Genomic DNA, 12,039 nt, shown 5'->3' on the forward strand with positions numbered 1-12,039 from the left:
AGTTGCTCGGTAGGAGGTATATGATTCATAATAATCCCGAAATAAAATGCAGATTAGGTAATTTCGAGAGTATTTATCCAACCATTTATATTATAATGATTAGATAAGTTATCTGTAATGTGGCCTTTTATTTGTTTCTTGGATTCTCACTTGGTCAAACAAAGTTGCTACCAAACACTTGCAAAATCATTTGTTGGCTTTGTCAAATTTGGTTGGCTAGTCCAACATTGCATGCAATTTGTTTCTTGTCAAATTTGGTTGGCTAGTCCAACATTGTATGCAAGTTGTTTTCTTGTCAAATTTGGTTGGCAAAGTAGTGTGTTGATGTCATTAATGACATCAACGTAGGTTTGTTTTGTGCCTATAAATAGAGGTATTTCCACCCTCTTTGGTATATACCATTTAGAGAAGTACACCAACATTTGAAGAAGATTTAGTTGTGTTTTTTTTTTTTAGAGAGTATTTGTAAGAGAGTTGTGTTGGAAAATAATTTGAGTGAACCTCTTTTTTGGAGTAATCTTTGTGAGGTTATTCTTTTGGGTATTTGGGCTATTAGAGTATTTAATTACTTTAATTTTGTACTCTCTTTTGTATCTTTGTACTCTTTTTGTTCCGTTGGTATTTAGTGAAGTTGTTTCTCTTTTGGTTGTGGACGTAGGTCAAGTTGACCGAACCACGTTAAATTTGTGCCTCCTTTATTTTCTCAACTTATCATTATTATCGTTTCAAACGATTACTTTGTTTAATTCCGCACTATCCGGGATTCTCGATCCTAACATTATCTTATATATATATATATATATATATATATGATGGAGATAACTTATTCCGCAATAATTAATTTCGGGATAACTTATTCCCAATTAAATTACCCGAATAGACTAATAAAGATAGTTGAATACGGACTTACTATCTTTCTTACTTCGGCCATGCTTTAATCAATTGTTATTTTTACGTTATGTTTTCATTTAATTTGAAAGTGATCTTTTTATTTGACTCACATATAATGAATAAGTTTTCCATTAACTGCTGTTGGTGAGTGCAATGCACAGGCATGCAAATTAGTTTGAGGGAAAAAAAGTATTTCTTCATTTGCCTTCTTTTTCTTTAAGTCCTTCAGGTTCCATCAAAATGTATTGAGTTTGCCTCTTTCGGGAATTGAGGTTTTTCTGTCCAGTGATGATCTTCAGATTGCTTCATAGGATGCTGCCTTTTACTTTGCATTGAAATGGGCTCGTATGCGTTACCCAAAGCTTGAGGAACAACGGGAAGTATGGGCCTCACATCTTGGTTACCTCATTCGATTTCCATGCATGACAGACAGGAAGCTGAATAAAATCATGCATGACGTGCAATGACTTTGATCCTAAGCTTGCTTCAAAGCTTGTCTTAGAGGCTCTGCTTTATAAGGCTGACAAGGCCCTGAATGCTAATTTACACCATCGTTATGTGGAGATAGAGGGCATAAAAATACAGACCGGTTAAAGCTCTCCACTTCAAAACGCCTCATCAGCAGTGTGTTGTTTACCTAGATTTGAAAAGAGACGAGTGTGCTAGCCTCTTTCCTGCTGGTAGAGTTTATTCTCAGGCTTCCCATTTGGGTGGACAGGAGTTTTTCCTGTCATCTCAATGCAATACGCGATCAACAAAGTGGATTCCATTGCTTCGGAATATACCTAGGAATGGAAGAGAATGGGCCAGTTGTCTTCGGATTGTAATGCTTTTCGCCTGTTTCCATATTTGCATCGTTGTAAATTAGCAAAATTAGACTTGTTGAGTAGTTTCATGTTTTGATCTTACAATTACTTTGATCATGCGGATTCCAGTGGACTTTGGGATGTGTATTTAAGTACTTCCCATAAAGTTAAGTGTTTTTCTGAGAAGCCAGATTTTCGTAATCCACAGTGTAATCTCAACTTATTACCTGGATTTCGAATTGGATTTCTCCTCATTGTAAATCTTTACATCTTGTATAAAAACCACACTGATGTTCCTTCATTTTCATTTGTGTCCGTCTTAGGTTTTTTCACTTGATTCAATTTTGTTGAAACAACTCTATTGTTTGATCTTCCGGCTATCATGAATTCCAATTCGGCCACAGGGCGTAGGTTTATTAGGTCAGGTACCGAACCAGACTTCAGGTTTGCCTTTGATGAAAAAAACTACTCCGATAGGGTCTTGATGATAGAGATTAGTCCGGACTTTCCTGAACTCAAAACAAGCCACGAAGAATGTTTCAGTATAGTTGTTGATTGGGCGCGAAAACTCAAGCGCAGGAGAGAAGAAATCAACAGAAGAGGAAATGGTTTGCTTTTCTGAATTTTAATATATAGGGTGTATTTATATTTTTCCCATTTTTGGTGTTAGGAGAGAAAAAGAATCAAGAAATGGTTGTTTTTTGAATGCCTGATTAGGGCTTTATATTTTAAAATCTTTAGAGTTTTGGTTTTCTGTTATCATCCAATTACAGAAAAAATCATCTTTTTTCCCCATAGATTTTTGCTTTTAGCAGAACAGATGTCAAAACAATCTGATTAGATCTCAGCTTCTGCCTTGGATTGTTTTCATGAATGAAAAAAAACTATTTTTACCATAGATTTTTTGTTACATAGGAGAGAAGAAACCAAGACATAAAATGGATTTTTTTAGACTTATCTGTTAGGGTTTAAAATCTTTTAGTCCATTGATTTTTGGCTTCTGTGTTATACATATATCTGGAATTGGATATCCCATTTGCCATTTAGCATAAAAACATAGCGATGTAAACGATAGCTTAGAGTTGAATTATCGCAGTAGTTGTTGGGCTTTTTCCCCCTTGAGTGGGGATGTGGTTGCATTTTCTTCTCTAACTTAGAATTCTTTGCTTTTTGTTAAAATAAAGGTAATAATGGATGAGCATCCCAATTTTCTTTATATGGTTCTGTTTGATGTCGAAACAAGTTAGATGTTTAAATATAACAAAATATGTTAGTTGTCTATTTGGGAGTTCTACACTATTAATTGCTCGACTTTTCCTATTTATTCACTTGTGAATGCTTATCTCTTTCATTTGTCAGATAATGTGGATGTGGTCATGCAATTTGGGAAGAAGAAAGTAAGTTGTAATTTGCTGGAAAAGGATAATGGTCTTGCTGATGACGAACGTGAAGAAGCTGTAGGAATGCTTGAGGAATCGCCTTCTGGCATTGCGATGGCCACAAATCTCCCTGGTACCTATTCATCTATGAACATGGACTCCTCAAACCCCCTTCGTGTGAGAACTTTACATATAAGTTCTGCCATTTTGGCAGCTAAGAGTCAATTCTTTTATAAGGTGAGTCGTGCTTGATATAATAATTTTTGCCTTATTAGGCATTCCATGTTGCCTTTTATTTTTCTTAAAACAATTACTTGTTTTCTGCGTAGTTGTTCGTTGGCATGAAAGAGTCACAGCAACAACATGTAACTATACAAATCCATGTGTCAGGTAAGTTGTAATTTGACTGGTGCTTTCTTGTGTTAAAGATTCAGTTTTCAACTACATTTCTTTCCTGATTGAATCGGGAATAAAACCGATGTCAATGCATGTCTGGCTCTACGGTACTATGGGCCTTGTCACACAGGCTCATCGCCCCCACCCTACCCCATAAGCAGTTAATACAATTGATACCTCCAAGGTTGTGGTATCCATGCCAGAGTTGGAAACGTATAGGCATGGTCAAAGAGAAAAGCATAAGATGATTAAGGACGAAGAAAAGAATATATCTTTGAGTTGTATTGGCTCACCTAAATTAGATGAAGATTGCAGCAATGGCAATTCATACTCCTCATGGTAGGGTTGAAAAATCCAATGTTTGTCAAAGGATGAACTGTTATCATAAATAAATGCAAGTTAGAATTCAAAAGTTAGTTAAGTACAGTTTTGCTACAGCAGTCGGGCTCTAGAAATTAGTTAAAGTGCAGTTAGTTGAGTCTGTTAGCTGCAACTATTTCAGTTAGTTCGAATAGCTCGATCAACTTGTATTTTCTATTAATAGGGCATGTAATCATTCAGTTACAATCATGATATGAGATAAACTCAATTACTTTTCTCTCTATTCTCTTTATTTCTTTCTCTGTTCTTCTTCTCTTCTGAGATTTGTATTTTTGAGTTAACTCTTGGGCAATCAACTCGATAATCGAATCCTTGTGGTTCCTACAACTGAGTAACATTGGTATCAAAGCCACTCGACCTCGGCAACAATGGTGAAAGGAGCAAGAGAAACTGGTGACTCAACTTTAGAAACTACTACTGCAGAAATTAGAGATTTGCGTGAGATGTTGTAGAGCTTGGTAACAGAGCTGGGACATTTAGCTGGCAAGGTTTCATCATTGGAGAATTTGGATCACGTTGATACGGAATTGAAACAGCCATTGATGGGACAGAATAGGAGAACATTGTTCCATTGGTGCATGTAGAGACTCTGGACCGTTAATAAGGAGCCCTAATTTTGGTATTCTCATTTTCATGCTGCTTCGAATTTTCAACAATCTCATTTCACTCAATGGTCAAGAATGGAATTCTTGAAGTTTTTTGGGGTTCAAGATCAAGAAATTCTTCTCTATGGAGAATATTGAAGTTGATGAGAAGGTTAACATTGCATCATTGCAATTGGAGGGTGCAGCCATCCAATGACATGTTTCTTTTATATGGTATAGACAGTACTCACAAACTATCAGCTGGAAGGAGTATGTTGGTGCTTTAGTGGTGAGATTTGGGATCGATTTTGATGATCCCATGGAAGAGATTAAAAAGATTAAGCAGACAAAAAGTGTAAGGGAATCAGAGGCAACTTTTGAAAGAAGTTTGACAAGAGTGAACCTATCGGAGGAGAATGCTATCAGTAGTGTGAACCTATCGGAGGAGAATGCTATCAGTAGTTACATTGGAGGCTTAAAAATAGAATTGAATATAGTTGTTAAGATCACCAAACCTTCCCCTCTCTCTCAAGTATACAAATTTGCAAGAATGCAAGAAGGTTACCTATTGGCTGTGAGGCAACACCCACTAATCAAACCTTCCCCTCTCTCTCAAGTATACAAATTTGCAAGAATGCAAGAAGGTTACCTATTGGCTGTGAGGCAACACCCACTAATCATTCTTAGGTAACTGCAAAGAGGTTTGCAGATCAGAAGTAACTTCTAGCGGCAAAGGCATTTTGCCTACTCCTTATAGCACAAATTCTAGTTTTTCTAAGGGATTGAATGAGAGAACTTTGAGTATTGAAGAGATGAATGGCAAAAGAGCAGAAGGCCTGTGCTATTTCTGCAATGAGAAGTATATGTCTGGACACAAATGTAAAACTTTCAAGCAATTGTATTTGTTAGAAGTAGATGAGACAGAAGAATTAGAGGCATCAGTAGAAGATTTAGAAGCAGAAGCCCAAGATGAGGAGTTAGAATTAGGGCAGCCTGTAGAGCACATGGAGATTTCTATACATGCCTTGAATGGATCCTTGGGATTTAGAGCCTTGAAGGTAACTAACTGGTTATCACTCAAAAATGGAATTCCTGATTGATACAAGGAGCTCTCATAACTTTATAAATACTGAATTGGTCAAGAAGTTAGGGTGTGAAGTAAGATCTATTAACCCTGAGGTAGTAGCTGCTGCAAATGATAGCACGAAGGTGGATAAGGTGACTACTATTACTTGGTTGTTACAAAGTCCTGAGTTCTGTGTTGATTTCTTATTGTTACCTTTGGGATCTTGTGGTATTGTATTGGTAGTTCAGTGGTTGCTGATACTTGGTGATATCACGTTGAATTTTAGAAATTTGACAGTAGAGTTTTGGTATAAGGGGAGAAAACATCTACTCAAAGGCTCTAGTTGTCAAGTGTTAACTCTAGGAAATTAGCAAAGCACTCTGGAATGCAATCTCAATTGTGTATGATTCAGGTGATCCCTCAAGGAATTAATGAAGCAAAGTGGCATCCATCAAAAGTTGACACCGATCACAAGGAAGATCCTACACTATTACAGGTATTATCAGAATTTGTTGCTTTGTTTGAAGAAACTATTAATCTACCACCTTCTAGGGGTATCCTTGATCATAGGATTGTATTACAACCTGGGGTTGTATCTGTGAATAAGAGACCTTACAGATATTCAGTTTAGAAGGATATTATTGAAAAAATGGTACAACAAATGATGGACCATGGAATTATTCAGCCTAGTTGCAATCCTTTTGCCTCACCTGTAGTGTTGGTCATCAAGAAGGATGACACATGGAGATTATGTGTTGATTATAGGGACTTGAATCCAATCCCTATTGTGGAAGACCTATTAGGTGAGCTAGGTGGATCCAAGGTCTTCTCCAAAATTGACTTAAGGTTTGGATATCATCAATTGAGGATGGCTAAAGAAGATGTTCCTAAAACTGCTTTTAGAATTCATTATGGACATTTTGAGTACTTAGTCATGCCTTTTGGATTATCAAATGCTCCTGTAACCTTTCAAGGATTGATGAATTCTGTATTTCAAAAGTTTTTAAGGAAGTATGTGTTGGTTTTCTTTAATGATATTCTGATTTATAGTAGAACTATGGAAGAACATGTGGTACATTTGAGGTCTGTGTTTTTGAAAATGGTTGGGCATTAGTTGTTTGCCAAGAAAAGCAAGTGCTTCTTTGGTGTTCACAGAATTGAGTATCTTGGTCATTTTATCACTGCTGAAGGTGTCTCTACTAATCCTCAGAAGATCCAAGTTGTCAGGAATTGGCCTCTTCCTACTATATTAAAGCAGTGAAGAGGTTTTTTAGGACTGGTTATTACAGGAGATTCATCCAAGGTTTGGGAGTTATCTACAAGACTCTTATTGATTTGACAAAGAAGGAAATGTTTAAATGGAACTCTGCTGCTCATGATGCATTTGTACAGGTTAAAGATGTCCTGGCTTTACCTGATGCTAGCAAGCCATCTGTTGTGGAAACTGATGCCAGTGAATATGGTATTGGTGTTGTACTGATGCAGGAAGGGCACCCTATAGCTTTTATTAGCAACGCTTTATTTCCAAAACATGTTGCATTATCAATATATGATAGGGAACTTGTTGCTATTGTTCAGGCTGTTACTTAGTGGCCACAGTATCTGTTAGGATCAAAAGGCATTGAACTTCTTAATGAAACAAAAATTGCATACAAATTCTGAAAATAAAGTGGTTGATGCCCTCTCAAGGGTTACTGGTGCCGAGTTACTTGCTCTTATTACTTCCCCTACCACTACCGATCTGTTTGATGCTATTGTAGAAAGTTGGCATACTGATCCTGAGCTCAAGAAGCTAATTGCAGACTTACAGGTTGACCGTTCCCCTCATAAAAAAATCACTTGGTTACAGGGTCAATTGAGAAGAAAGGGAAATTAGTGATTGGTAAGGTTTAGAGTCTGGGAACTGATATCATGACTCTGTGGTATACTGGTACTCATGGAGGCCATTCAGGATAGGAAGCCACTCTCAAGAGGTTTCTAACACTATTCTATTGGACGAACATGAGAACAGAAGTGAAGGAGTTCATTCAAAGGAGTGATGTATGTCAGAAAAATCAATCAGATCTTGCTGCTTACCCTGGTTTACTGAAACCTCTACCCATCCCTGAGGTAGTATGATCTCAAATTAGGATGGATTTCATTCATGGTTTGCCTAAATCTCATGGTTATAAGGTCATTTTAGTAGTGGTTGGCAGACTGAGCAAGTATGGCCATTTCCTTCCCCTGAAACATCCTTATACAACTCAATCTGTAGTTGGGTGTTCCTAGATAATGTTGTGAAATTACATGGTCTACCAGATGCAATTACAGGTGATAGGGATGTTGTTTTCCTCAGCTCCTTTTGGCAGGAACTCTTTGGCCTTCAAGGTGTGTTGGTGCATACTTCCAAAGGTTACCACCCTCAGTCGGATGGTCAAACTGAGGTACTGAACAGATGTCTTGAGACCTATTTAAGATGTTACTTCAGTGATGATGCTTCTAATTGGTTCACCTGTTTACCTACGGCTGAGTATTGGTACAACACTTGTTTTCACTCTGCTATTCAGACTACACCTGATGAGGCTCTATATGGGATGCCTCCTCCTCTGCACCTTCCTTATTTACCAGGAGTATGCTTCTGCAGATGTTGACACTACACTACTTAATAGGGAGCTTAAGCTGCAGCTATTGAAGCACCACTTGCTTAGTGCCCAAGTGAGGATGAAACAATAGGCAGATTCACATAGGAGTGATAGACATTTTAATGTTGGTGATTGGGTCTACTTCAATGTATAACCCTACAAGCAAGCTACTATCTCTCAGCTCTCGACTCATAAGCTAGCTTCCAAGTACTACGGACATTTTCAGATCATAAAAAGGGTTGGTCCTGTGGCCTACACTCTCTTGTTACCTAATTCTGTCAAGATACACCCTACAGTTCATGTTTCCTTGTGGAAGAAGTGTTATGAAGTAACTACCACTATATCTTCCCCCCTAATGTGGAGTTGGCTAATCCAAATTGTCCTCAGTCTGAGTCTGTTTTGCAAAGAAGGATAGTCAAGAAGGGCAACAAAGCTGTTGCTCAGGTGTTGGTGAAATGGACTGATCTTCCTGCCGATGCAACCACCTGGAAATTGGTTAATGTGTTAAAGGCTCGTTTCCATCTTTTGATCCTTAAGGACAAGGATCTTGTGTTAGGAAGGAGTACTGTTATCGTAAATAGAAATGCAAGTTAGAATTCAAAAGTTAGTTAAGTACAGTGTTGCTACAGCAGTCGAGTTCCAGAAATTGGTTTAAGTGCAGTTAGTCAAGTCTGTTAGCTGCAACTGTTTCAGTTAGTTAGAATAGCTCGATCAACTTGTATTTTTTATAAATAGGGCATGTAATCATTCAGTTACAATCAGGATATGAAATAAACTCAATTCCTTCTCTCTCAATTCTCTCTTATCTCTCTCTCTCTCTGTTTCTTCTTCTCTTTTGAGATTGTATCCTCGAGTTAACTCCTGGGCAATCAACTCGATCCTCGAATCCTTGTGGTTCCTGCAATCTAGCAACATGAACCTGCCGCCACTTCTATCAGCGACTCTTGTTAGGGACAAAAACTTAGAATAACTAGATTTTTCTCTAATAGGAAATTGAGTTTGGGTTTGCACGAACCAGATGCATTTCTATCTACATTCTTCATCTTTCAATATACCATCAAATATAAATCATATTACCTACTATTAATTAATGAAAATTGAGATCTTCCCACGGTTGCCAAACAACTGGATAAGTAAATACCAGATGAGGAATTTCTCTTTTTATTAGCTTTAGAGTGTCACATATGTTCATTTTTTTTACTATAGGATCATTGACATGAATTTTATATGAGATATTCCTAAAGAGTCAATTTGACAAGGATTCTGGCGTAGGATGTTCGCAAGTTTAGTAGCATTCTCCATACACTTGATTGTTGAATTATTTGCGATTCTCTTGAACACCTCTTTGTTTGTCTTCCTTTCTTTTCCTTTTAAGGAAAGATTATCTGGACTTATTTTCTTCTGTTGTTTGTCGACAGAAAGTTAACTTTTGCCTTAACTTTATTGAGCAGAAGAGACTGCGGTCATGGACCTCCTGAAATTTATATACAGTAATGCTTTATCTGCTACAACACCTACTGGGGTGTTTGATGTGCTGATGGCTGCTGATAAGTTTGAAGTTGTGTCGTGCATGAGATATTGCAGCTTCTTACTGCAGAATCTACACATGACAACTGATTCAGCATTGCTATATTTGAATCTTCCTTCCAATATATTAATGGCTGATGATGTTCAGTTGTTAACAAATGCTGCAAAGAAGTTTCTTGCAGCACGATTTGTGGACATAACCAAGTGAGTAACTCTATATAGATATTGTTTTCTCTGATTTGGTTGAATTTGATAGTGAAGTTTGTCAAGTTTTGATTTTTATTTATTTATTTTATTTTTTACTTTCCTCCGTATCACAAGAACTTGTTATTCACTGCTTGCACCAACTAACAAATTAATTAAAGAGAAAAAAAAATTGTATTTCCATATCAGTCAAGTTTAACAAATTGTTACTCATTCACAAATTTTCCTTTACTTTCTCTTTTAATTTGAAAGTAGTCTTGTTATTTATTTGACTCACAGATAGTAAATACTGTAACTTTTTTCACTAACTGCTTTTGGTGAGTGCAATGCACAAAAAGTATCTTCATTTGCATTCTTTTTAATTTCTTTAAATCTTTCAGGTTCCAAGAAGAGGTATTCAGTTTGCCTCTTTTGGGAATTGAGGCCGTTTTGTCTAGTGACGATCTTCAAATTGATTCTGAGGATGCTGTCTATGACATTGCATTGAAGTGGGCTCGCAAGCATTACCCAAAGCTTGAGGAGCGATGGGAAGTATGGAGCTCACATCTTTGTCACCTCATCCGGTTTCCTTTCATGACAGAGAGAAAGCTGAGGAAAGTCCTAATGTGCAGCGACTTTGATCCTGAGCTTGCTTCAAAGCTTGTCATAGAGGCTCTTTTTTACAAGGATGAAGCACCGTATTGTCAGGGCTCAATTGCTGCTGAGGCAGGGAATGCCTTGCACCATTGTTATGTGCAGAGGGCATACAAATACAGACCGGTTAAAGCCCTCCACTTTGAAACACCCCGTCAGCAATGTATTATCTACCTAGATTTGAAAAGAGACGAGTGTGTTCGCCTCTTTCCTGTGGGTAGAGTTTATACGCAGACTTTCCATTTGGGTGGACGGGGTTTTTTCCTATCAGCACGTTGCAGTATGGATCAACAAAATGGATCCCATTGCTTCGGGTTGTTTCTGCGTATGCAAGAGAAGGGGTCAGAGTCGTTTGCAGTTGATTACGAATTTGCAGCTCGTATCAGTCCAGACGAGAAATATGTGAGGAAGCACAAAGGAGACTACATCTTCACCCGGGGCATGAAGGTTGGCTGCAGGAACCTGTTTGGTGTAGATTGGACCACATTTCTGGATCGAGATAGTGTATATTTCATTAATGGAATTCTCTATCTTCGCGCTGAGGTTACTGTCAGGCAATAGTATTTAGCAGCCAAGAGTCCTGGAAGGTTTAGATTATAGTGAGATCTTACTTTTTCACTTAAAGTGCACCACATATGAACAAGAGTTTGGTAGGTTATAATGCTTTTACCTGTTGCCATATTTGCACTGTTGTAAAATAGTAATATCAGACTTGTCGAGTAGCTTCATATTTTGATTTAATAGCGACTTTGATCATTCTGATTCTAGTGGCTTTGGGATGTGTATTTAACTACTTTCTATATAGTTCCATCAAAGCTTCAAATTCTTTTGGCTTGTAGATATCACTTCTGCTATATTTTCAATTGACCACATGCTTTAACTGCCTGCTGTGTTTGAACTTCCAGCATACAAAGTAAATGTTGGTTTTCAGGTAGACCTAATGCAGGTACTCTTTGCGCCTCAGTGTGGCAGAAGAGAGCTAATTCCACCCCTCCCCTTAAGCTGTTGGGCACTATATTCTATAACGAGAATTACTAGGCCGGTTAATAAGACAACAGTGACAACGTCCAGTCACGAGAATGGCATCATACGAGGATCTAACCTCCACCAACGCAAGCGTAACTGTCTCATGTGAGGTTATAGTAGTAATGTTTCTTAAGGACTGTTAGGTTCGTTGTCGTGTACCTTCCTCTTTGACTCTTGACATTCAAGAATGAGAAACTCCTCGGGTGATCAAAAGACCATTTGGTTCAACTTAATTGTAGCATCTTTGAAGTACGATTGTTGAAAAGCACTTATTTAGTGAAATGGAAGTCACAGCCTAGATCATGGTCTTGTTGATCACTCATCAAACTGTTCCTATAAGTCCTAGTTGTTACAACAACGTACAGAGATTTTGTCTACAAAAAGAAAAAAGAACATGCTCTAAAGTCCATGTGATAATTCTCTCAATCTATGGTCTCTTTTATCAACAGACAAAGCCATCATTGCTTCACCCTAAGGTGGAATCCCTATTATTATGCTAATGGGACCAACTTAAGCATGACTTTG

The 12,039-nt window shown here is 37.7% G+C and overlaps 1 protein-coding gene across 1 annotated transcript; it reads left to right on the top strand.

Annotated features, from left to right (window-relative positions):
- Positions 1-3,061: 3,061 nt before the first annotated feature.
- Positions 3,062-11,231, top strand: LOC107841093 (BTB/POZ domain-containing protein POB1-like). Its single transcript, XM_016685307.2, has 4 exons — positions 3,062-3,313; positions 3,406-3,466; positions 9,576-9,855; positions 10,236-11,231. The coding sequence occupies exons 1-4, from the start codon at positions 3,074-3,076 to the stop codon at positions 11,047-11,049; spliced, it is 1,395 nt and encodes a 464-aa protein (XP_016540793.2). The 5' UTR covers positions 3,062-3,073; the 3' UTR covers positions 11,050-11,231.
- Positions 11,232-12,039: the final 808 nt, after the last annotated feature.

This window comes from Capsicum annuum, chromosome 1, assembly GCF_002878395.1.
Source record: "Capsicum annuum cultivar UCD-10X-F1 chromosome 1, UCD10Xv1.1, whole genome shotgun sequence".
NCBI classification, from domain to species: Eukaryota; Viridiplantae; Streptophyta; class Magnoliopsida; order Solanales; family Solanaceae; genus Capsicum; species Capsicum annuum.

Bases quoted from the DNA above. Each gene is read 5' to 3' on its own strand.
- LOC107841093 (XM_016685307.2), top strand. From the start codon at position 3,074: ATGCAATTTGGGAAGAAGAAAGTAAGTTGTAATTTGCTGGAAAAGGAT. The intron at 3,314-3,405 runs GTGAGTCGTGCT...TTTTCTGCGTAG, and splicing joins AGAGTCAATTCTTTTATAAG to TTGTTCGTTGGCATGAAAGA. The intron at 9,856-10,235 runs GTGAGTAACTCT...TAAATCTTTCAG, and splicing joins CGATTTGTGGACATAACCAA to GTTCCAAGAAGAGGTATTCA.